This window comes from Salvelinus namaycush, chromosome 5 (assembly GCF_016432855.1).
Source record: "Salvelinus namaycush isolate Seneca chromosome 5, SaNama_1.0, whole genome shotgun sequence".
Taxonomy (NCBI): domain Eukaryota; kingdom Metazoa; phylum Chordata; class Actinopteri; order Salmoniformes; family Salmonidae; genus Salvelinus; species Salvelinus namaycush.
Window position 1 is genome coordinate 73,081,249 of NC_052311.1, and position 25,675 is coordinate 73,106,923.

General features: G+C 46.9%; 1 protein-coding gene across 1 annotated transcript in view; it reads right to left on the minus strand.

Moving 5' to 3' along the window:
- The window catches only part of LOC120047348 (threonylcarbamoyladenosine tRNA methylthiotransferase-like), a 317,214-nt gene that overhangs the window by 114,143 nt on the left and 177,396 nt on the right, over positions 1–25,675 (minus strand). Inside the window, exon 5 of the mRNA XM_038992872.1 lies at positions 5,357–5,453. Coding sequence (XP_038848800.1) covers positions 5,357–5,453 — 97 coding nt within the window. The remainder of the gene's footprint in view (positions 1–5,356; positions 5,454–25,675) is intronic.

Here is a 25,675-nt window from a genome sequence, read left to right on the forward strand (position 1 = left end):
GTTTAGGGACCAGGGAGTCTGTTTTAGGGACCAGGGAGACTGTTTTAGGGACCAGGGAATCTGTTTTAGGGACCCGGGAGGCTGTTTAGGGACCTGGGAGGCTGTTTAGAGACCAGGGAGTCTGTTTAGAGACTTGGGAGGGATCGACAGATAGAGTCACCTTAGATCTAGAAAGCAGCCCGTCCCCCTTCCCCATCCCAGTTCTTCCAAACCACCTACTCTCTCACTACTATAAGCCAGGTTCCAAGCTGGGGTCAGGGCCAACTGTCTCTGCCTGTGACTGTGTGAGGTGTGTCCGCGTGGGCAGTCCATCCATACGTGTGAGGACTACAGAGAGCAGAGCAGAGGGCTCAGCGCCAGCAGGGGGCAGCTGTCATTTGGACCCTCCGGTGCTCCTGCGGCCGACACGCTGAGCTAGGAGATGAGAAACTAACAGGTAGCGCTAACCCTAATACCTCCCATCCCCCATAAAGATGAACAGCTAGCACTAAGGCTAACCCCTCTCCCTGTCTCTCATCCCCCATAAAGATGAACAGCTAGCACTAAGGCTAACCCCTCTCACTGTCTCTCATCCCCCATAGAGATGAACAGCTAGCACTAAGGCTAACCCCTCTCACTGTCTCTCATCCCCCATAGAGATGAACAGCTAGCACTAAGGCTAACCCCTCTCCCTGTCTCTCATCCCCCATAAAGATGAACAGCTAGCACTAAGGCTAACCCCTCTCCCTGTCTCTCATCCCCCATAAAGATGAACAGCTAGCACTAAGGCTAACCCCTCTCCCTGTCTCTCATCCCCCATAAAGATGAACAGCTAGCACTAAGGCTAACCCCTCTCCCTGTCTCTCATCCCCCATAAAGATGAACAGCTAGCACTAAGGCTAACCCCTCTCCCTGTCTCTCATCCCCCATAAAGATGAACAGCTAGCACTAAGGCTAACCCCTCTCACTGTCTCTCATCCCCCATAAAGATGAACAGCTAGCACTAAGGCTAACCCCTCTCACTGTCTCTCATCCCCCATAAAGATGAACAGCTAGCACTAAGGCTAACCCCTCTCCCTGTCTCTCATCCCCCATAAAGATGAACAGCTAGCACTAAGGCTAACCCCTCTCCCTGTCTCTCATCCCCCATAAAGATGAACAGCTAGCACTAAGGCTAACCCCTCTCCCTGTCTCTCATCCCCCATAAAGATGAACAGCTAGCACTAAGGCTAACCCCTCTCCCTGTCTCTCATCCCCCATAAAGATGAACAGCTAGCACTAAGGCTAACCCCTCTCATCCCCCCATAACACTAACCCCTCTCACTGTCTCTCATCCCCCATAGAGATGAACAGCTAGCACTAAGGCTAACCCCTCTCCCTGTCTCTCATCCCCCATAAAGATGAACAGCTAGCACTAAGGCTAACCCCTCTCCCTGTCTCTCATCCCCCATAAAGATGAACAGCTAGCACTAAGGCTAACCCCTCTCATCCCCCCATAACACTAACCCCTCTCACTGTCTCTCATCCCCCATAAAGATGAACAGCTAGCACTAAGGCTAACCCCTCTCACTGTCTCTCATCCCCCATAAAGATGAACAGCTAGCACTAAGGCTAACCCCGCTCACTACGTCTCTCATCCCCTGCCGCCTTGCTGCCCCGCCGTTCGCTATGATCAATAGTCTTTCAGGAAGACTGTACTTAAGTCTGCAGACCTCTTTCATCTTCATTTAAAAGCAGAGAAAGCAAAGAGTCAAAGAGGAGAGAGAGGAGGCCCGCTGAGCCAGAGTTTCTTTAGAAGAGTCTGCTCTCCTCTCTCGCTGCCCCGTCGCTCAGTGATCGCTAGCTCTGCTGATATGACATTTATCTTTAATTTCTCTCAGTAGTAAAGCACACCTGGGTGGATAAACCGAAAGAGAAGGAGAGAGAGAGAGAGAGAGAGAGAGAGGGAGGGAGGGAGGGAGGGAGGGAGGGAGGGACTAGGCACTAGGATATTGTTCTGCTGTCGGCGGGTAGAAAGACTAAGAGGGAAGTACTTTAGGGAGAGTCCAACTCCTGGTGGTTTTCTGAGGTGATGTCATAACCAACGGTTGAGAGAGGGCCGGTCGATACCGCTGGGGATCAACTGCCTTCATGGGATAGAAGTCTAAGTACAACTGTTCCGAGTGTTGCATTATGGGGCCTAGGAGCAGCGGCAGGGAGAAGCAGACCGTAGCATAGGCCTGTCCCAGTAGAACAGTCTGATGTTCTGCAGCAGGGAAAGTAAAGGCAGTGAGGTCGAGGCAGGAAACAGCCTAGCGTGTCTATCTGAGGATCTCTTGTTAACTGCAGTTGTATAATACGTTCAGGGAAATGACTGACTGAACTGAATCCACTCAGGGAGGGTTGTTATGGGTAAATATAACCCACGTCAGCCTTGTTTTTGTCATTGTATTAAGAGCTTAAGTGAAATTGCATCAGATAAACAATAAGAGTCGAAACAAACATTGAAATCACATGAAATATTCCCCCGGAGACCAACGCCAACAATACAACTATTTCAAACATCATCCAGCCTTTCAAAAGAGCAACGTTACCTTTTTCATCAAGCGTCCATTTTAAAGAAGGGCTACTCTCTGGATTCTCAGAATCATCAACTCTTATGTAAAGTACATAACATGGATAATACCTGCTTGTACGACTCTTTCATATGAAATCAATACATGGATATTATCACTAAGGTCATTTCTATATTCAATATTGTGCCTGGCTGTATGTCCCCTTAATAAACATCAATGTCCCATGTTATGTTAAACCTACTATTTCATGAATAATGCATTTAAACTCAATATACAATGCCATTCATGTCGACCCCCAGGCTTAAAGAAAACAGCTGGTGAATTCATTACTGTAGGACTTTCAATGTGTGTAGATTGCAGATCGCTTCTTCTATTTTCCATGTAGCTTTAGTGTGTCCCCTAAATGGCACTCTACTCCCTATATAGTGCACTACTTTAGAGCAGAGCCCATATGGGTCCTGGACTAAAGTCATGCACTGTATAGGGAATAGGGTGCGATTTGGGAAGCACCCTTTAGTTCTCCTTGACGGTTCCAGAACCACAGGAATGTCAACGTCGTTTGGCGGAGTTCTAGAATATGCAAAACCACCCTGGAACATTTGCATAAGATGACTGGTGTAACTGAAAGAAGGCGTGGTCTAGTTAACTGCCATCCAGCACCTGTCCCATCTCAGTCACTTATTATTAGACAACAGACCTTGTTGTTAGCCTGCGTGCCTGACTGACTGTAGGCCAACCAATATCAATATGAGAAGGACTCTTCGGGAACACAGAAGCAGTCACACCTCACACACTGACTCACTCCCTCAAATATTAGACCTTGTTAGGTCATGTTTAGAAATCCCTCATAGAAGAAACCACGGTTGGCAGAGTAAATACTGGAGTAGACGCAGTAGATTAAAGGACATTCAACAACCGGCCTCAGAGCAGCAGCAGCAACCGGCCTCAGAGCAGCAGCAGCAGCAGCAGCAGCAGCAACCGGCCTCAGAGCAGCAGCAGCAGCAGCAGCAGCAACCGGCCTCAGAGCAGCAGCAGCAGCAGCAGCAACCGGCCTCAGAGCAGCAGCAGCAACAACCGGCCTCAGAGCAGCAGCAGCAACAACAACCGGCCTCAGAGCAGCAGCAGCAACCGGCCCCAGAGCAGCAGCAGCAGCCGGCCTCAGAGCAGCAGCAGCAGCAACAACCGGCCTCAGAGCAACAACAGCCGGCCTCAGAGCAGCAGCAGCAACAACAACCGGCCTCAGAGCAGCAACAACAACCGGCCCCAGAGCAGCAGCAGCAGCCGGCCTCAGAGCAGCAGCAGCAGCAACAACCGGCCTCAGAGCAACAACAGCCGGCCTCAGAGCAGCAGCAGCAACAACAACCGGCCTCAGAGCAGCAGCAACAACAACCGGCCTCAGAGTAGCAGCAGCAACAACCGGCCTCAGAGCAGCAGCAGCAACAACCGGCCTCAGAGCAGCAGCAGCAACAACAACCGGCCTCAGAGCAACAGCAACAACAACTGGCCTCAGAGCAGCAGCAGCAACAACAACCGGCCTCAGAGTAGCAGCAGCAACAACCGGCCTCAGAGTAGCAGCAGCAACAACCGGCCTCAGAGCAGCAGCAGCAACAACCGGCCTCAGAGCAGCAGCAACAACCGGCCTCAGAGCAGCAGCAACAACAACCGGCCTCAGAGCAACAGCAACAACAACCGGCCTCAGAGCAGCAGCAGCAACAACCGGCCTCAGAGCAGCAGCAGCAACAACCGGCCTCAGAGCAGCAGCAGCAACAACCGGCCTCAGAGCAGCAGCAGCAACAACCGGCCTCAGAGCAGCAGCAACAACCGGCCTCAGAGCAGCAGCAACAACAACCGGCCTCAGAGCAGCAGCAGCAGCAGCAGCAACAACAACCGGCCTCAGAGCAGCAGCAACAACCGGCCTCAGAGCAGCAGCAACAACAACCGGCCTCAGAGCAGCAGCAACAACAACCGGCCTCAGAGCAGCAGCAACAACCGGCCTCAGAGCAGCAGCAACAACAACCGGCCTCAGAGCAACAGCAACAACAACCGGCCTCAGAGCAACAGCAACAACAACCGGCCTCAGAGCAGCAGCAACAACCGGCCTCAGAGCAGCAGCAGCAACAACCGGCCTCAGAGCAGCAGCAGCAACAACCGGCCTCAGAGCAGCAGCAGCAACAACCGGCCTCAGAGCAGCAGCAGCAACAACCGGCCTCAGAGCAGCAGCAGCAACAACAACCGGCCTCAGAGCAGCAGCAGCAACAACAACCGGCCTCAGAGCAGCAGCAGCAACAACAACCGGCCTCAGAGCAGCAGCAGCAGCAACAACCGGCCTCAGAGCAGCAGCAGCAGCAACAACCGGCCTCAGAGCAGCAGCAGCAACAACAACCGGCCTCAGAGCAGCAGCAGTAACAACCGGCCTCAGAGCAGCAGCAGCAACAACAACCGGCCTCAGAGCAGCAGCAGCAGCAACAACCGGCCTCAGAGCAGCAGCAGCAACAACAACCGGCCTCAGAGCAGCAGCAGCAACAGCAACCGGCCTCAGAGCAGCAACAGGCATTAGAAGTCTTTCAGTGAGCTGTCTCGAGCAGAATTGGTATCCATTCCGTTTCAACTCCAGTCAGTTGAATTGGAAATGAATCCATTTCCTAGTAGGGATTTAACTAAATTCCTGAATGAACTAGAATTGAGCCCAACTGTGGTCTACAGTCTAATGTGGAGGACAGAACTTTGTTTAACTGCCACGTTTTGAATTCATCTTGTGTTTCGCCCTGAAAACACCCTCCACCACACATACATACCACAAGGGAGAGATGGCGGAGACTTACCCCGATGATGCTGAGTCCTTTAAGGTAGTCCATCCTGGGCTGGGCCTGGGGAACACATCCAGCTACCACCACCTTCTTATCCTGCTCCTGGGCCTTCCTGAAGGAGACACGACGGGGGTTAATACAGGGAGACACGACGGGGGTTAATACAGGGAGGGCCAACGGGGGTTAATACAGGGAGACACGACGGGGGTTAATACAGGGAGACACGACGGGGGTTAATACAGGGAGACACGACGGGGGTTAATACAGGGAGACACGACGGGGGTTAATACAGGGAGACATGACGGGGGTTAATACAGGGAGGGCCAACGGTGGCTAAGGAAGGTCACACCATTTTGTTGCTGTTTTCTTTAGCACGTACTACTTTTGACCAGGGCCCATAGATTACAACAGTATGAGTCATAATACCCATAAAACCTAGCGGTCAAACAAGGAAACGGTTCCAATCGTTTTTCTACCATAAATTTTCCCCGTAGGGGGATTTGAGAAACACTTAAAATAAGGGCTGTGTTTCGTGACGACTTACCCCGGCGTGACGTTTTGATAACCACGTAAATCTCTCTAGGACAAGGTGACTTTTATCAATGAATAAAATGAAAATGGTGGAAAAACTATTGTTTGACCGCTAGGTTTTATGGGTATTATGAGCACACCACTGTGTGGCACTAGAGGGCACTACGTAAGGTATAGGGGAGCCCTTTGGAACGTATCTAACATCTACAGCCTGTCTGTCAGTCAATAGCAGACCATTCTCCAATATCACTACATTACTGACACCTGCTGAAATACAACCTCTGGCTTTTCTTAACTGAAGGTGTTGAATAAATAATTTCCTCGACTTTTTCCGTCTAGACCAGGGGATCTTTAACTAGATTCAGCCCACCCGCATGTTTCTTCTTGTGCAGTTAGTCCGGGGACCGGAACATAATTACAAATATTTTGTAAGACTGCGAATTAACCGCAAGAAGCTCAAACAGATATAATATTTGTCAGAAACATAATCATTTCAAACCTTGTACATCTCTACTATACGTGGGAATACTTGGGAACAGATTTCCTAAATTAAAATCCCTTGGAGCTGATTTGCTGGTGTTTTCAGTATTTTATGTCAAAAACATTTTTATAAAACTTGAGGGGACAAATAAAATCCACCGCTGGCAACCAGAACCCTATTTAACTAATGTTTCTAATGAGGCCTGCTGAAACAAGCTGCCCATCTAACTACTGTTACTAATGAGGCCTGCTGAAACAAGCTGCCCATCTAACTACGGTTACTATTGAGGCCTGCTGAAACAAGCTGCCTATTTAACTACTGTTACTATTGAGGCCTGCTGAAACAAGCTGACCATCTAACTACTGTTACTATTGAGGCCTGCTGAAACAAGCTGCCTATTTAACTACTGTTACTATTGAGGCCTGCTGAAACAAGCTGACCATTTAACTACTGTTACTAATGAGGCCTGCTGAAACAAGCTGTCCATCTAACTAATGTTACTATTGAGGCCTGCTGAAACAAGCTGCCAATATAACTACTGTTTCTAATGAGGCCTGCTGAAAAAAGCTGCCAATATAACTACTGTTACTAACGAGGCCTGCTGAAACAAGCTGTCAATATAACTAATGTTACTAATGAGGCCTGCTGAAACAAGCTGCCAATATAACTACTGTTTCTAATGAGGCCTGCTGAAAAAAGCTGCCCATATAACTACTGTTACTAATGAGGCCTGCTGAAACAAGCTGCCCATCTAACTAATGTTACTAATGAGGCCTGCTGAAACAAGCTGCCCATATAACTACTGTTACTAATGAGGCCTGCTGAAACAAGCTGCCCATCTAACTACTGTTTCTAATGAGGCCTGCTGAAACAAGCTGGTCATCTAACTAATGTTACTAATGAGGCCTGCTGAAACAAGCTGCCCATCTAACTAATGTTACTAATGAGGCCTGCTGAAACAAGCTGCCCATATAACTACTGTTTCTAATGAGGCCTGCTGAAACAAGCTGGTCATCTAACTACTGTTACTAATGAGGCCTGCTGAAACAAGCTGCCCATCTAACTACTGTTTCTAATGAGGCCTGCTGAAACAAGCTGCCCATCTAACTACTGTTTCTAATGAGACCTGCTGAAACAAGCTGCCTATCTAACTACTGTTTCTGATGAGGCCTGGTGAAACAAGCTGCCCATCTAACTACTGTTACTAATGAGGCCTGCTGAAACAAGCTGCCCATCTAACTACTATTACTAATGAGGCCTGCTGAAACAAGCTGCCCATCTAACTACTGTTTCTGATGAGGCCTGCTGAAACAAGCTGCCCATCTAACTACTGTTACTAATGAGGCCTGCTGAAACAAGCTGCCCATCTAACTACTATTACTAATGAGGCCTGCTGAAACAAGCTGCCCATCTAACTACTGTTTGATTGGCCAGTAGAGGTTGTTCCTGTCTGTACTAGATAACCAGGTATCTAATCCACTCTGGTGATTGGCCAGTAGAGGTGTTCCTGTCTGCACTAGATAACCAGGTATCTAATCCACTCTGGTGATTGGCCAGTAGAGGTGTTCCTGTCTGTACTAGATAACCAGGTATCTAATCCACTCTGGTGATTGGCCAGTAGAGGTGTTCCTGTCTGCACTAGATAACCAGGTATCTAATCCACTCTGGTGATTGGCCAGTAGAGGTGTTCCTGTCTGTACTAGATAACCAGGTATCTAATCCACTCTGGTGATTGGCCAGTAGAGGTGTTCCTGTCTACTCTATACACAGAGCCACAGTGTCACCAATGAGGATGGTGTCACGTGACGGATTACATATTATCCTCTTTACTGTCAAGTTAATTGTGAGAGCGTTGATGGGCACTTAACCTCAACCTTTAAGATGCTGAAATGTAAAGGTCAGGTGTTAGTCAGGCGTTAGTGTGAGTGGCCCATTTCCATCTGGCTGGCTGGCTGGCTGGGTGGGTGGGTAATGTGAGCTTAATACCTAGGAGGATGAGGTGGATGAGGAGGAAGGGGAGAGGGAGGTGGTGGAGGAGGAGGAGTGAGAGGTGGTGGAGTTGCAGGAGAGGGAGAGAGAGGGCAGAAGAAGCAGGGGGGAGTGAGGTGGTGGAGGACGACCAGAAGGAGCAGTGGAGAGAGAGGTGATGGAGGAGGACCACAAGGAGCAGTGGAGAGGGAGGTGGTGGAGGAGGACCAGAAGGAGCAGTGGAGAGGGAGGTGGTGGAGTTGGGGAAGGAGGGGGAGAAGAGAGGAGAAGAGAGAGGAGGAGAAGAGAAAGGAAAAGAGAGAGGAGAGAGGAGGAGAAGAGAGAGGAGAGAGAGGAGAGGAGAGAGAGGAGAAGAGAGAGAGGAGGAGGAGAGAGAGGAGGAGGAGAGAGGAGGAGGAGAGAGAGAGAGGAGGAGGGAAAGGAGGAGAGAGAGAAGAGCAGCACTGTGAGCTCATCCTCTTTCTGCCCCATGTGGTTCACAGCACAGTGTGGAGTAGCGGACATTTAGCAGCAGGGCCTCTGACACTTAGAGAGGACATTTATCTTTCAACAGCAGCTCTCTTCCTGGCTGACTGGCTGGCTGGATGGATGACTGGCTGGCTGGATGGATGACTGGCTGGATGACTGGCTGACTGGATGACTGGCTGGATGACTGACTGTACCACAGAGGAGAGGAAATGCCAGATCTGGGATCAAATACTATTAGAGAATCTATCCAATAGCCTACTCAGAGTTTCCATCAGTACGTTCACCAGAATATTTATCCTTTAGTCATTTAGGGACTGTTCTATTGGTCAATTGTGCCAGGCGAGCTCAATCAAGCACAGATAAATGATATGAAATGATTTCAAAACAGTATTCACAGCCAGTTCTGACTGCCAGCTGTAGAACACACATCTGGTCCTGCAAACCACAGCAACTCACAACCCAATGGGCTTCCTGTACTGAGACAGCAGCAAGAGAAACCTGCAACACAGAAGACTGAAAAGGGACAAAGTAGAATCAGATGGGTTTCCATCCTGTACCACAGCACTCAAACATCTCTATATACAGAAGGATTAGGGAACATAGGATCTGTGCCAGGTCTCAAACATCTCTATATACAGAAGGATTAGGGAACATAGGATCTGTGCCAGGTCTCAAACATCTCTATATACAGAAGGATTAGGGAACATGGGATCTGTGCCAGGTCTCAAACATCTCTATATACAGAAGGATTAGGGAACATAGGATCTGTGCCAGGTCTCAAACATCTCTATATACAGAAGGATTAGGGACAAAGTAGAATCAGATGGGTTTCCATCCTGTACCACAGCACTCAAACATCTCTATATACAGAAGGAGTAGGGAACATAGGATCTGTGCCAGGTCTCAAACATCGCCATATACAGAAGGAGTAGGGAACAAAGGATCTGTGCCAGGTCTCAAACATCTCTATATACAGAAGGATTAGGGAACATAGGATCTGTGCCAGGTTTGCTTTTTGTACGGTGATCAAACAAGTTGCTTCTGTTGCACTTAAATGTAGGCATCAGATCAGAAAATGGGTCAGAATATTTAAAGACTACAAAAACACACAGCAGTACATATACAGTCCTATACTGTTCCAGTGTGGTGACAGTCAGCGAACCTAAACACAAAGAGACATTTTGTCCGACCTAATTTTGCGTGATTTGTAAATCAAGTCAGAGGTAAAATTCCAGGATGTACATTCAGGTATCATCGCGTGTTTCTCCTCTACATGATGCGTCTTGGCCCTGTCCGTCCAGGGTGGAGGGACTGCAGGCTAGATGAACACACGGCTTGGCCCTGTCCGTCCAGGGTGGAGGGACTGCAGGCTAGATGAACACACGGCTTGGCAGTCACAAAGATGGGATGTCTGGGAGGTTTTAAACATCAGTCAGCGGGTCAGACTCAACAGATCAGGAGCGATGTGCCAGACAGACAGACAGGGAGGGAGGGAGAGCAGGGAGGGAGGGAGGGAGAGCAGGGAGGCAGAGCAGGGAGGGAGAGCAGGGAGGCAGAGCAGGGAGGCAGAGCAGGGAGGCAGGGAGGGAGAGCAGGGAGGTAGAGCAGGGAGGGAAAGCAGGGAGGCAGGGAGGGAGAGCAGGGAGGGAGGGAGGGAGAGCAGGGGGGGAGAGCAGGGAGGGAGAGCAGGGGGAGCAGGGAGGGAGAGCAGGTAGGGAGAGCAGGGAGGGAGAGCAGGGAGGCAGGTAGGGAGAGCAGGTAGGGAGAGCAGGGAGGTAGGCAGGGAGGGAGACACCAGTTTCAGCAGGCTAGCATGCTACCTACAGTAACATCCATTTATTCAACCGATACTTGGGAAGTCAAATATCTATATAATACTGTGATATGTAACTATCTATTTCCCCAACACTTGAGGGGAGGAGGCACCGCCTGCAGAACTGAACCGGGTTCAAGAGATCTCCACCTGATCTCAGAGGACATCTGCTGGCGTCCGGGTCACTGGTGTGCAGCGAAGCTGAACCAATCGCCCGAGCCCTGCCTCCCATCCAACCCTGGCATGAGCCGACGTGATTGGCTTTCCCCCTGGGGTGTCTGGGAGAAAGCTCATCCGCGCCGCGCCTGATTCACTGTGTCACCACGGCCCGGGCGCCGAGCGCATTAGGGCGGCGTTTGTCAGGAGCGTTACTGAATAATGCAGACGTGATGTAGCTCGTAATGGCAGGGCACTGAACAACGAGGCCTTTTTAAAAACAGGGTGCCACAACAGACTTGCAGAGATGAGCTTCTTTTTAAGTGGCTGTTCTCCTCAGAGCAGTCAAGCTCTCCAATCAGGAGACACGTCAGTGACAGTCGAGCTCTCCAATCAGGAGACACGTCAGTGACAGTCCAGCTCTCCAATCAGGAGACACGTCAGTGACAGTCCAGCTCTCCAATCAGGAGACACGTCAGTGACAGTCCAGCTCTCCACTCAGGAGACACGTCAGTGACAGTCCAGCTCTCCACTCAGGAGACACGTCAGTGACAGTCGAGCTCTCCAATCAGGAGACACGTCAGTGACAGTCCAGCTCTCCAATCAGGAGACACGTCAGTGACAGTCCAGCTCTCCAATCAGGAGACACGTCAGTGACAGTCCAGCTCTCCAATCAGGAGACACGTCAGTGACAGTCCAGCTCTCCAATCAGGAGACACGTCAGTGACAGTCCAGCTCTCCAATCAGGAGACACGTCAGTGACAGTCCAGCTCTCCAATCAGGAGACACGTCAGTGACAGTCCAGCTCTCCAATCAGGAGACACGTCAGAGCAGTCGAGCTCTCCAATCAGGAGACACGTCAGTGACAGTCCAGCTCTCCAATCAGGAGACACGTCAGTGACAGTCCAGCTCTCCACTCAGGAGACACGTCAGTGACAGTCGAGCTCTCCAATCAGGAGACACGTCAGTGACAGTCCAGCTCTCCAATCAGGAGACACGTCAGTGACAGTCCAGCTCTCCAATCAGGAGACACGTCAGTGACAGTCCAGCTCTCCAATCAAGAGACACGTCAGTGACAGTCGAGCTCTCCAATCAGGAGACACGTCAGTGACAGTCGAGCTCTCCAATCAGGAGACACGTCAGTGACAGTCCAGCTCTCCAATCAGGAGACACGTCAGTGACAGTCGAGCTCTCCAATCAGGAGACACGTCAGTGACAGTCGAGCTCTCCACTCCAGGAGACACGTCAGTGACAGTCCAGCTCTCCAATCAGGAGACACGTCAGTGACAGTCGAGCTCTCCACTCAGGAGACACGTCAGTGACAGTCGAGCTCTCCAATCAGGAGACACGTCAGTGACAGTCGAGCTCTCCAATCAGGAGACACGTCAGTGACAGTCCAGCTCTCCAATCAAGAGACACGTCAGTGACAGTCCAGCTCTCCAATCAAGAGACACGTCAGTGACAGTCGAGCTCTCCAATCAAGAGACACGTCAGTGACAGTCCAGCTCTCCAATCAGGAGACACGTCAGTGACAGTCCAGCTCTCCAATCAGGAGACACGTCAGTGACAGTCCAGCTCTCCAATCAAGAGACACGTCAGTGACAGTCGAGCTCTCCAATCAGGAGACACGTCAGTGACAGTCCAGCTCTCCAATCAGGAGACACGTCAGTGACAGTCCAGCTCTCCAATCAGGAGACACGTCAGTGACAGTCGAGCTCTCCACTCCAGGAGACACGTCAGTGACAGTCCAGCTCTCCAATCAAGAGACACGTCAGTGACAGTCGAGCTCTCCAATCAGGAGACACGTCAGTGACAGTCCAGCTCTCCAATCAGGAGACACGTCAGTGACAGTCCAGCTCTCCAATCAGGAGACACGTCAGTGACAGTCGAGCTCTCCACTCCAGGAGACACGTCAGTGACAGTCCAGCTCTCCACTCCAGGAGACACGTCAGGGATGAACAGATGACTTCACCGACACGTCACCCTGAGGAAGGAAGGGCCATTTTACACGTCACCCTGAGGAAGGAAGGGCCATTTACACGTCACCCTGAGGAAAGAAGGGCCATTTACACGTCACCCTGAGGAAGGAAGGGCCATTTTACACGTCACCCTGAGGAAGGAAGGGCCATTTACACGTCACCCTGAGGAAGGAAGGGCCATTTACACGTCACCCTGAGGAAGGAAGGACCGTTTTACACGTCACCCCGAGGAAGGAAGGGCCATTTACACGTCACCCTGAGGAAAGAAGGGCCATTTACACGTCACCCTGAGGAAGGGCCATTTTACACGTCACCCTGAGGAAGGAAGGGCCGTTTTACACGTCACCCTGAGGAAGGAAGGGCCATTTACACGTCACCCTGAGGAAGGAAGGACCGTTTTACACGTCACCCCGAGGAAGGAAGGGCCATTTACACGTCACCCCGAGGAAGGAAGGGCCATTTACACGTCACCCTGAGGAAGGAAGGGCCATTTTACACGTCACCCTGAGGAAGGAAGGGCCATTTTACACGTCACCCTGAGGAAGGAAGGGCCATTTTACACGTCACCCTGAGGAAGGAAGGGCCATTTTACACGTCACCCTGAGGAAGGAAGGGCCATTTACACGTCACCCTGAGGAAGGACCATTTTACACGAGACAGAAAGAGTCAAGGGCAGAGAATCAAACTGTTTTGTTGACATTAGTAGCCACCTAAGTAGAAAGGAGATCAGATGGATCTGTGATGACTGAGGGTTTCTGTTGACTGACGTTCCTAATCTGATTGAATAATACAAGCCTGGTTTGATTTGTTTTTTAAAAAGATAATAACTGACAGTCTTCCTCAAAGTTTCCCCTCACATCCCCTGAGACGGAGGACTCATTATGGAAGATTTATAAGCAGATTGAATTCAAAAGCCTCTAGTAAACCAGACACACACACACACACACACACAGAGACACACACAGACACACAGACAGACAGACACACACAGACACACAGACACACACACAGACACACACAGACACAGACACAGACACAGACACACAGACACACCCGATCCAGATCAGAGGTTCCCAGCTAGAGGGATGAGGAGATCAGGAACCAATACGTGTCTCTCTCCTCAGAAGCCATCTAACGCTACGATTGACAGTAACTTGTAGAGATCACAGAGTTAAGGCCCGTTTCAAATGGCACCCTATTCCCTATGTAGTGCACTACTTTAGACCAGAGCTGGCCCCCTATTCCCTATGTAGTGCACTACTTTTCATCAGAGCTGGCCCCCTATTCCCTATGTAGTGCACTACTTTTCATCAGGGATGGCACCCTATTCCCTATGTAGTGCACTACTTTAGACCAGGGCTGGCCCCCTATTCCCTATGTAGTGCACTACTTTTCATCAGGGCTGGCACCCTATTCCCTATGTAGTGCACTACTTTTCATCAGGGCTGGCACCCTATTCCCTATGTAGTGCACTACTTTAGATCAGGGCTGGCACCCTATTCCCTATGTAGTGCACTACTTTAGATCAGGGCTGGCACCATATTCCCTATGTAGTGCACTACTTTTCATCAGGGATGGCACCCTATTCCCTATGTAGTGCACTACTTTTCATCAGGGCTGGCAACCTATTCCCTATGTAGTGCACTACTTTAGATCAGGGCTGGCACCCTATTCCCTATGTAGTGCACTACTTTAGATCAGGGCTGGCACCATATTCCCTATGTAGTGCACTACTTTTCATCAGGGATGGCACCCTATTCCCTATGTAGTGCACTACTTTTCATCAGGGCCCTACTGATACAACGGCTCTGGTCCACACGAACCAAACCCCCAAGTTAATATTAACTACCCATATACACACACTGCACTAGTTAATATTAACTACCCATATACACACACTGCACTAGTTAATATTAACTACCCATATACACACACTGCACTAGTTAATATTAACTACCCATATACACACACTGCACTAGTTAATATTAACTACCCATATACACACACTGCACTAGTTAATATTAACTACCCATATACACACACTGCACTAGTTAATATTAACTACCCATATACACACACTGCACTAGTTAGTATTAACTACCCATATACACACACTGCACTAGTTAATATTAACTACCCATATACACACACTGCACAAGTTAATATTAACTACCCATATACACACACTGCACTAGTTCATATTAACTACCCATATACACACACTGCACTAGTTAATATTAACTACCCATATACACACGCTGCCCAAGTTAATATTAACTACCCATATACACACACTGCACTAGTTAATATTAACTACCCATATACACACACTGCACTAGTTCATATTAACTACCCATATACACACACTGCACTAGTTCATATTAACTACCCATATACACACACTGCACTAGTTCATATTAACTACCCATATACACACACTGCACTAGTTCATATTAACTACCCATACACACACACTGCACTAGTTAATATTAACTACCCATATACACACACACTGCACTAGTTAATATTAACTACCCATATACACACACTGCACTAGTTAATATTAACTACCCATATACACACACTGCACTAGTTCATATTAACTACCCATATACAAACACTGTACTAGTTCATATTAACTACCCATATACACACGCTGCACTAGTTAATATTAACTACCCATATACAAACACTGTACTAGTTAATATTAACTACCCATATACACACACTGCACTAGTTCATATTAACTACCCAGATACACACACTGCACTAGTTCATATTAACTACCCATATACACACACTGCACTAGTTCATATTAACTACCCATATACACACACTGCACTAGTTCATATTAACTACCCATATACACACACTGCACTAGTTAATATTAACTACAAATATACACACACTGCACTAGTTAATATTAACTACCCATATACACACACTGCACTAGTTCATATTAACTACCTATATACAAACACTGCACTAGTTCATATTAACTACCCATATACACACACTGCACTAGTTCATATTAACTACCCATATACACACACACTGCACTAGTTAATATGAACTACCCATATACACACACTGTACTAGTTCATATTAACTACTCATATACACACACTGCACTAGTTCATATTAACTACCCATATACACACACTGCACTAGTTCATATTAACTACCCATATACACACACTGCACTAGTTCATATTAACTACCCATACACACACTGCACTAGTTCATATTAACTACCCATATACACACACTGCACTAGTTCATATTACCTACCCATATACACACACTGCACTAGTTCATATTAACTACCCATACACACACTGCACTAGTTCATATTAACTACCCATATACACACACTGCACTAGTTCATATTAACTACCCATATACACACACTGTACTAGTTAATATGAACTACCCATATACACACACTGCACTAGTTAATATTAACTACCCATATACACACACTGCACTAGTTCATATTAACTACCCATATACACACACTGCACTAGTTCATATTAACTACCCATATACACACACACTGCACTAGTTCATATGAACTACCCATATACACACACTGTACTAGTTAATATGAACTACCCATATACACACACTGCACTAGTTAATATTAACTACTCATATACACACACACTGCACTAGTTAATATTAACTACCCATATACACACACTGCACTAGTTCATATTAACTACCCATATACACACACACTGCACTAGTTCATATTAACTACCCATATACACACACACTGCACTAGTTCATATTAACTACCCATATACACACACACTGCACTAGTTCATATTAACTACCCATATACACACACTGCACTAGTTCATATTAACTACCCATATACACACACTGCACTAGTTCATATTAACTACCCATATACACACGCTGCACTAGTTCATATTAACTACCCATATACACACACTGCACTAGTTCATATTAACTACCCATATACACACACTGCACTAGTTAATATTAACTACCCATATACACACACTGCACTAGTTCATATTAACTACCCATATACACACGCTGCACTAGTTAATATTAACTACCCATATACACACACTGCACTAGTTAATATTAACTACCCATATACACACACTGCACTAGTTCATATTAACTACCCATATACACACGCTGCACTAGTTCATATTAACTACCCATATACACACACTGCACTAGTTAATATTAACTACCCATATACACACACTGCACTAGTTCATATTAACTACCCATATACACACGCTGCACTAGTTCATATTAACTACCCATATACACACACTGCACTAGTTCATATTAATTACCCATATACACACACTGCACTAGTTAATATTAACTACCCATATACACACACTGCACTAGTTCATATTAACTACCCATATACACACACTGCACTAGTTAATATTAACTACCCATATACACACACTGTACTAGTTCATATTAACTACCCATATACACACACTGCACTAGTTAATATTAACTACCCATATACACACACTGCACTAGTTAATATTAACTACCCATATACACACACTGCACTAGTTAATATTAACTACCCATATACACACACTGCACTAGTTAATATTAACTACCCATATACACACACTGCACTAGTTAATATTAACTACCCATATACACACACTGCACTAGTTAATATTAACTACCCATATACACACACTGCACTAGTTAATATTAACTACCCATATACACACACTGCACTAGTTAATATTAACTACCCATATACACACACTGCACTGCACACTAGCCAACTCATTGAAGACCCATATTGCCTTTCATATAGGCCTACCATCTCTCCTCTACAAACTAACCTTCACATAGCCCTACCATCTCTCCTCTACACCTTCACATAGCCCTACCATCTCTCCTCTACACCTTCATATAGGCCTACCATCTCTCCTCTACACACTAACCTACATATAGGCCTACCATCTCTCCTCTACACACTAACCTACATATAGGCCTACCATCTGTCCTCTACACCTTCATATAGGCCTACCATCTCTCCTCTACACACTAACCTACATATAGGCCTACCATCTGTCCTCTACACCTTCACATAGCCCTACCATCTCTCCTCTACACACTAACCTACATATAGGCCTACCATCTCTCCTCTACACACTAACCTACATATAGGCCTACCATCTCTCCTCTACACACTAACCTTCATATAGGCCTACCATCTGTCCTCTACACCTTCATATAGGCCTACCATCTCTCCTCTACACACTAACCTACATATAGGCCTACCATCTCTCCTCTACACACTAACCTTCATATAGGCCTACCATCTCTCCTCTACACACTAACCTACATATAGGCCTACCATCTCTCCTCTACACACTAACCTTCATATAGGCCTACCATCTCTCCTCTACACACTAACCTTCATATAGGCCTACCATCTCTCCTCTACACCTTCACATAGGCATACCATCTCTCCTCTACACACTAACCTTCATATAGGCCTACCATCTCTCCTCTACACACTAACCTTCATATAGGCCTACCATCTCTCCTCTACACACTAACCTTCATGTAGCCCTACCATCTCTCCTCTACACACTAACCTTCATATAGGCCTACCATCTCTCCTCTACACACTAACCTTCACATAGCCCTACCATCTCTCCTCTACACCTTCATATAGGCCTACCATCTCTCCTCTACACCTTCATATAGGCCTACCATCTCTCCTCTACAAACTAACCTTCATATAGGCCTACCATCTCTCCTCTACACACTAACCTACATATAGGCCTACCATCTCTCCTCTACACACTAACCTTCATATAGGCCTACCATCTCTCCTCTACACCTTCATATAGGCCTACCATCTCTCCTCTACACACTAACCTTCATATAGGCCTACCATCTCTCCTCTACACCTTCATATAGGCCTACCATCTCTCCTCTACACACTAACCTACATATAGGCCTACCATCTCTCCTCTACACACTAACCTTCACATAGGCCTACCATCTCTCCTCTACACCTTCATATAGGCCTACCATCTCTCCTCTACACACTAACCTTCATATAGGCCTACCATCTCTCCTCTACACACTAACCTTCACATAGGCCTACCATCTCTCCTCTACACACTAACCTTCACATAGGCCTACCATCTCTCCTCTACACACTAACCTTCACGTAGGCCTACCATCTCTCCTCTACACACTAACCTTCACATAGGCCTACCATCTCTCATCTACACACTAACCTTCATATAGGCCTACCATCTCTCCTCTACACCTTCATATAGGCCCTACCATCTCTCCTCTACACACTAACCTTCACATAGGCCTACCATCTCTCCTCTACACACTAACCTTCACATAGGCCTACCATCTCTCCTCTACACCTTCATATAGGCCCTACCATCTCTCCTCTACACACTAACCTTCATATAGGCCTACCATCTCTCCTCTACACACTACCTTCACATAGGCCTACCATCTCTCCTCTACACACTAACCTTCACGTAGGCCTACCTCTATAGGTTAAAACATATCGTTATGAAGTGTGTGATGATATGTAATCATCTCTGACCATAAACCAGTCAGCCATCGTAACCAAAAACCTTCCCTGACCGTCCATATTGTAAACCCTGGTCTCTGCTCTCAACCGCAGCAGAGCTTGGCCATTAACCAATAAACAGGACTATCAGCTTGATCTGTGGGCACAAACACAACACCGTTACCCCCGTCGACTGTTGACGTGCAACACAGGGCTGATATCCATCGAGGAGGTTCAGCATGGTGTGTAAACACACACACAGGGTTACAACACACAGCTTTACCAGTATACTCAGGGAAGAGAGGTCGGGGCGTAGTGGTTAAGGTGACGTTAGTGGGTCACGGCCACCTTTCCCTGACCTGAGGTTACTTAAGATATGAGAACTGTCAGGGCTCCTGATGAAGGTTGGTCGGACCATCGAGTGTCTTACTAACAAGTAATGGCTGTCAGCATGTCTCCATGCTGGTTGTCTTCAGGGTCATGGAGAAGTAGAGAAGGGTTTGTAATGGCTGTCAGCATGTCTCCATGCTGGTTGTCTTCAGGGTCATGGAGAAGTAGAGAAGGGTTTGTAATGGCTGTCAGCATGTCTCCATGCTGGTTGTCTTCAGGGTCATGGAGAAGTAGAGAAGGGTTTGTAATGGCTGTCAGCATGTCTCCATGCTGGTTGTCCTTCAGGGTCATGGAGACGTAGAGAAGGGTTTGTAATGGCTGTCAGCATGTATCCATGCTGGTTGTCTTCAGGGTCATGGAGACGTAGAGAAGGGTTTGTAATGGCTGTCAGCATGTCTCCATGCAGGTTGTCTTCAGGGTCATGGAGACGTAGAGAAGGGTTTGTAATGGCTGTCAGCATGTCTCCATGCTGGTTGTCTTCAGGGTCATGGAGACGTAGAGAAGGGTTTGTAATGGCTGTCAGCATGTCTCCATGCTGGTTGTCTTCAGGGTCATGGAGACGTAGAGAAGGGTTTGTAATGGCTGTCAGCATGTCTCCATGCTGGTTGTCTTCAGGGTCATGGAGACGTAGAGAAGGGTTTGTAATGGCTGTCAGCATGTCTCCATGCAGGTTGTCTTCAGGGTCATGGAGACGTAGAGAAGGGTTTGTAATGGCTGTCAGCATGTCTCCATGCTGGTTGTCTTCAGGGTCATGGAGACGTAGAGAAGGGTTTGTAATGGCTGTAGGTATGTCTCCATGCAGGTTGTCCTTCAGGGTCATGGAGACGTAGAGAAGGGTTTGTAATGGCTGTAGGTATGTCTCCATGCTGGTTGTCTTCAGGGTCATGGAGACGTAGAGAAGGGTTTGTAATGGCTGTCAGCATGTCTCCATGCTGGTTGTCTTCAGGGTCATGGAGACGTAGAGAAGGGTTTGTAATGGCTGTCAGCATGTCTCCATGCAGGTTGTCTTCAGGGTCATGGAGAAGTAGAGAAGGGTTTGTAATGGCTGTAGGTATGTCTCCATGCTGGTTGTCTTCAGGGTCATGGAGACGTAGAGAAGGGTTTGTAATGGCTGTCAGCATGTCTCCATGCAGGTTGGCTTCAGGGTCATGGAGACGTAGAGAAGGGTTTGTAATGGCTGTCAGCATGTCTCCATGCAGGTTGTCTTCAGGGTCATGGAGACGTAGAGAAGGGTTTGTAATGGCTGTAGGTATGTCTCCATGCTGGTTGTCTTCAGGGTCATGGAGACGTAGAGAAGGGTTTGTAATGGCTGTCAGCATGTCTCCATGCTGGTTGGCTTCAGGGTCATGGAGACGTAGAGAAGGGTTTGTAATGGATGTAGGTATGTCTCCATGCAGGTTGTCTTCAGGGTCATGGAGACGTAGAGAAGGGTTTGTAATGGCTGTAGGTATGTCTCCAGTTAGAGGGGTTGGAAAAAGAGAGAGCGGGTGACTGGACCTTGTTAGCCTGTGAAGAATACTCAGTGTGCTTAATAAAAGCCCTTTAGCCAGAATTTAACAACACTCGTGTCCCAAATGGCACCCTATTCCCTATACAGTGCACTACTATTGACCAGATTCATATGGGGCTTGATCCAAAGTAGTGGCCTATAAAGGGAATAGGGTGTCATTTGGGACTTGGCCTCAGCCTCACATGCCATGGATCCACAATGTCTGCTTTCCCTCTCACGGTTACTGACCACAGTAAAGCTCTAGGCTCAGTTTATACCTTATACCAGGGGTCCCTAACAGGCCTTTAGTTTATACCTTATACCAGGGGTCTGGTATCCCTCGAGATGAGGAGGATAGAAAAAGAGAGAGAGAGAGAGGAGGGGGTAGAGAGAGACGAGGGTGATAGAAAGAGAGAGACGAGAGAGAGACGAGAGAGAGAGGCTAGCTAACGAGGCCAAACAAGCGGACTAAAAGCACTACATTAGCTCCTCACAGAGCCCTCGACCGAGGTCATTTTACCACAAATAATACCCAAATCAACCAATCTGAAGCTGAGCCTCATTTCACATGAAACATCATCATGTGATTTAGACTTCTTGTATTGAGAACATTCTGTGATCTGTCAGTGCCTCGTGGGATTATTAGCCAATACGTCTCCCGAACAGACGACACGTACACTGAAGGTAATACATGGTAGAGACCTAGGTTACGCATCCTGCTAACATTCCGAGGCAAACAACAAGTTATCGCCATGGCGACCACTAGAAGTCAGAACGACTTAACAGAAATATGAAAACAATCATAAAACATTACATTGTGAGGTGGAGTGGCTACACACACACACAGTCACACAGTGAGGAATAGGCACCCACTAGGGCCATATAAAACCTGATTCCGATTTGTTTTTCCCAAAATTCTTTTTAGTTTTTTCAGGTTTATGTATTCCCGTTTATTTTTTTTTATACATTTCTTTTTTCAGGTGTTTGCTCTCAAAATCACAAACACACACACACACACACACACACACACACACACACGCTTGGTTACTGGTGATGCATGGTTACTGGTGTTGCTTGGTTACTGGTGATGCATGGTTACTGGTGTTGCTTGGTTACTGGTGTTGCTTGGTTACTGGTGTTGCTTGGTTACTGGTGACGCATGGTTACTGGTGTTGCTTGGTTACTGGTGATGCATGGTTACTGGTGTTGCTTGGTTACTGGTGATGCATGGTTACTGGTGTTGCTTGGTTACTGGTGATGCATGGTTACTGGTGTTGCTTGGTTACTGGTGATGCATGGTTACTGGTGTTGCTTGGTTACTGGTGTTGCTTGGTTACTGGTGTTGCTTGGTTACTGGTGATGCATGGTTACTGGTGTTGCTTGGTTACTGGTGATGCATGGTTACTGGTGTTGCTTGGTTACTGGTGATGCATGGTTACTGGTGTTGCTTGGTTACTGGTGTTACTGGAGTGTTCATGTGATTACAGTTAGCTAAACAAAATGGCCACCGGACTGACGTAAACAATCCTGATTTAATAGAGAAGGGTTTCTGAGGAAGCCTTTCCATCTACCAACAGACGGTTATGGTTAGCATTATATCGCTAACGGCTAAACAAAGCGTAGACTAGACATACGAGCACCACAACACAGACAGACGGACATTCATGTACCGTTTCAGAAAGTAGCAGGAAAAAGTTCATGTCTTATGATTAACTTGTGCAAATTAATCCATGTAGTAGTTGATCTCCTGCTATAAATTCAATACATATTTAATATTGTCGAATGTGTTTTTAATGTCTGGATTTCGTGATTCCATCCGTGTTTTCCAACACATAGAGTTCGTTGGGAGAAGAGAATGGAGAAGTGTTGAACAGCAGCGTAGAGAGAGGAGACGTGGAGACACGATGTTGATGTACAAACAGACCAGACACTAACAGAGCAGCAAAGAGGCAGACAACGTCTCTCTCTCTGGAGTCCTGAGGGGGGGGGGGGAGCAGGAGGAGACTAGAGGCTCATTAGGGGCAAAAATAAAGTATTTTCCCCACTTAATTTCCCTGGCTGCTATTCATTCAGCATAATGTAGCATGGCTTATCAGGGCTCTAAAAGCCCCTCGTTTTCACTGTCATTATTTATTCTAAACAGCATTCTTTAAAACCGAGAGAGAGAGAGAGAGAGACAGAGACAGAGACAGAGAGAGAGAGAGAGAGAGAGAGAGAGAGAGAGGAGGAATGCTGTCTCCATGCACAATGCCAGCTGCCTAATTAAATAGCTTTTCAATTCACTTCTTACAGAAAATTAATTTATGAAATGAAAAAGTGTGTTTTTCTCTTCCTCCATCCCTCTAATGTGGGGAGCAACCGATTATAATACAAGGTTCAAGGTTCAAGGCTCATTACATTAAGAGAAGAGTAACAAAAGCTTGAAAATGGGGAGATTATTTTTAATAAGGAGGGACAATGAACTAAACTGGTTAAAAAGCACCAAAGGCAGAATGCATATTTCTCTTCGTCTCAAATCCCAACGTACATTTATACAACGTTCCCTGGTAACGTCTCAAATCCCAACGTACATCACTACAACGTTCCCTGGTAACGTCTCAAATCCCAACGTACATTAATACAACGTTCCCTGGTAACGTCTCAAATCCCAACGTACATTAAAACAACGTTCCCTGGTAACGTCTCAAATCCCAACGTACATTAAAACAACGTTCCCCGGTAACGTCTCAAATCCCAACGTACATCACTACAACGTTCCCTGGTAACGTCTCAAATCCCAACGTACATTAAAACAACGTTCCCTGGTAACGTCTCAAATCCCAACGTACATCACTACAACGTTCCCCGGTAACGTCTCAAATCCCAACGTACATTAAAACAACGTTCCCTGGTAACGTCTCAAATCCCAACGTACATTAAAACAACGTTCCCCGGTAACGTCTCAAATCCCAACGTACATTAATACAACGTTCCCTGGTAACGTCTCAAATCCCAACGTACATTAAAACAACGTTCCCTGGTAACGTCTCAAATCCCAACGTACATTAATACAACGTTCCCTGGTAACGTCTCAAATCCCAACGTACATTAATACAACGTTCCCTGGTAACGTCTCAAATCCCAACGTACATTAATACAACGTTCCCTGGTAACGTCTCAAATCCCAACGTACATTAAAACAACATTCCCTGGTAACGTCTCAAATCCCAACGTACATTAAAACAACGTTCCCTGGTAACGTCTCAAATCCCAACGTACATTAATACAACGTTCCCTGGTAACGTCTCAAATCCCAACGTACATTAATACAACGTTCCCTGGTAACGTCTCAAATCCCAACGTACATTAATACAACGTTCCCTGGTAACGTCTCAAATCCCAACGTACATTAATACAACGTTCCCTGGTAACGTCTCAAATCCCAACGTACATTAATACAACGTTCCCTGGTAACGTCTCAAATCCCAACGTACATTAATACAACGTTCCCTGGTAACGTCTCAAATCCCAACGTACATCACTACAACGTTCCCTGGTAACGTCTCAAATCCCAACGTACATTAAAACAACGTTCCCTGGTAACGTCTCAAATCCCAACGTACATTAAAACAACGTTCCCTGGTAACGTCTCAAATCCCAACGTACATTAATACAACGTTCCCAGGTAACGTCTCAAATCCCAACGTACATCACTACAACGTTCCCTGGCAACGTCTCAAATCCCAACGTACATTAAAACAACGTTCCCTGGTAACGTCTCAAATCCCAACGTACATCACTACAACGTTCCCTGGTAACGTCTCAAATCCCAACGTACATTAAAACAACGTTCCCTGGTAACGTCTCAAATCCCAACGTACATTAAAACAACGTTCCCTGGTAACGTCTCAAATCCCAACGTACATCACTACAACGTTCCCTGGTAACGTCTCAAATCCCAACGTACATTAATACAACGTTCCCTGGTAACGTCTCAAATCCCAACGTACATTAAAACAACGTTCCCTGGTAACGTCTCAAATCCCAACGTACATTAATACAACGTTCCCTGGTAACGTCTCAAATCCCAACGTACATTAAAACAACGTTCCCTGGTAACGTCTCAAATCCCAACGTACATCACTACAACGTTCCCTGGTAACGTCTCAAATCCCAACGTACATTAAAACAACGTTCCCTGGTAACGTCTCAAATCCCAACGTACATTAAAACAACGTTCCCTGGTAACGTCTCAAATCCCAACGTACATTAATACAACGTTCCCTGGTAACGTCTCAAATCCCAACGTACATTAAAACAACGTTCCCTGGTAACGTCTCAAATCCCAACATACATTAAAACAACGTTCCCTGGTAACGTCTCAAATCCCAACGTACATTAATACAACGTTCCCTGGTAACGTCTCAAATCCCAACGTACATTAAAACAACATTCCCTGGTAACGTCTCAAATCCCAAC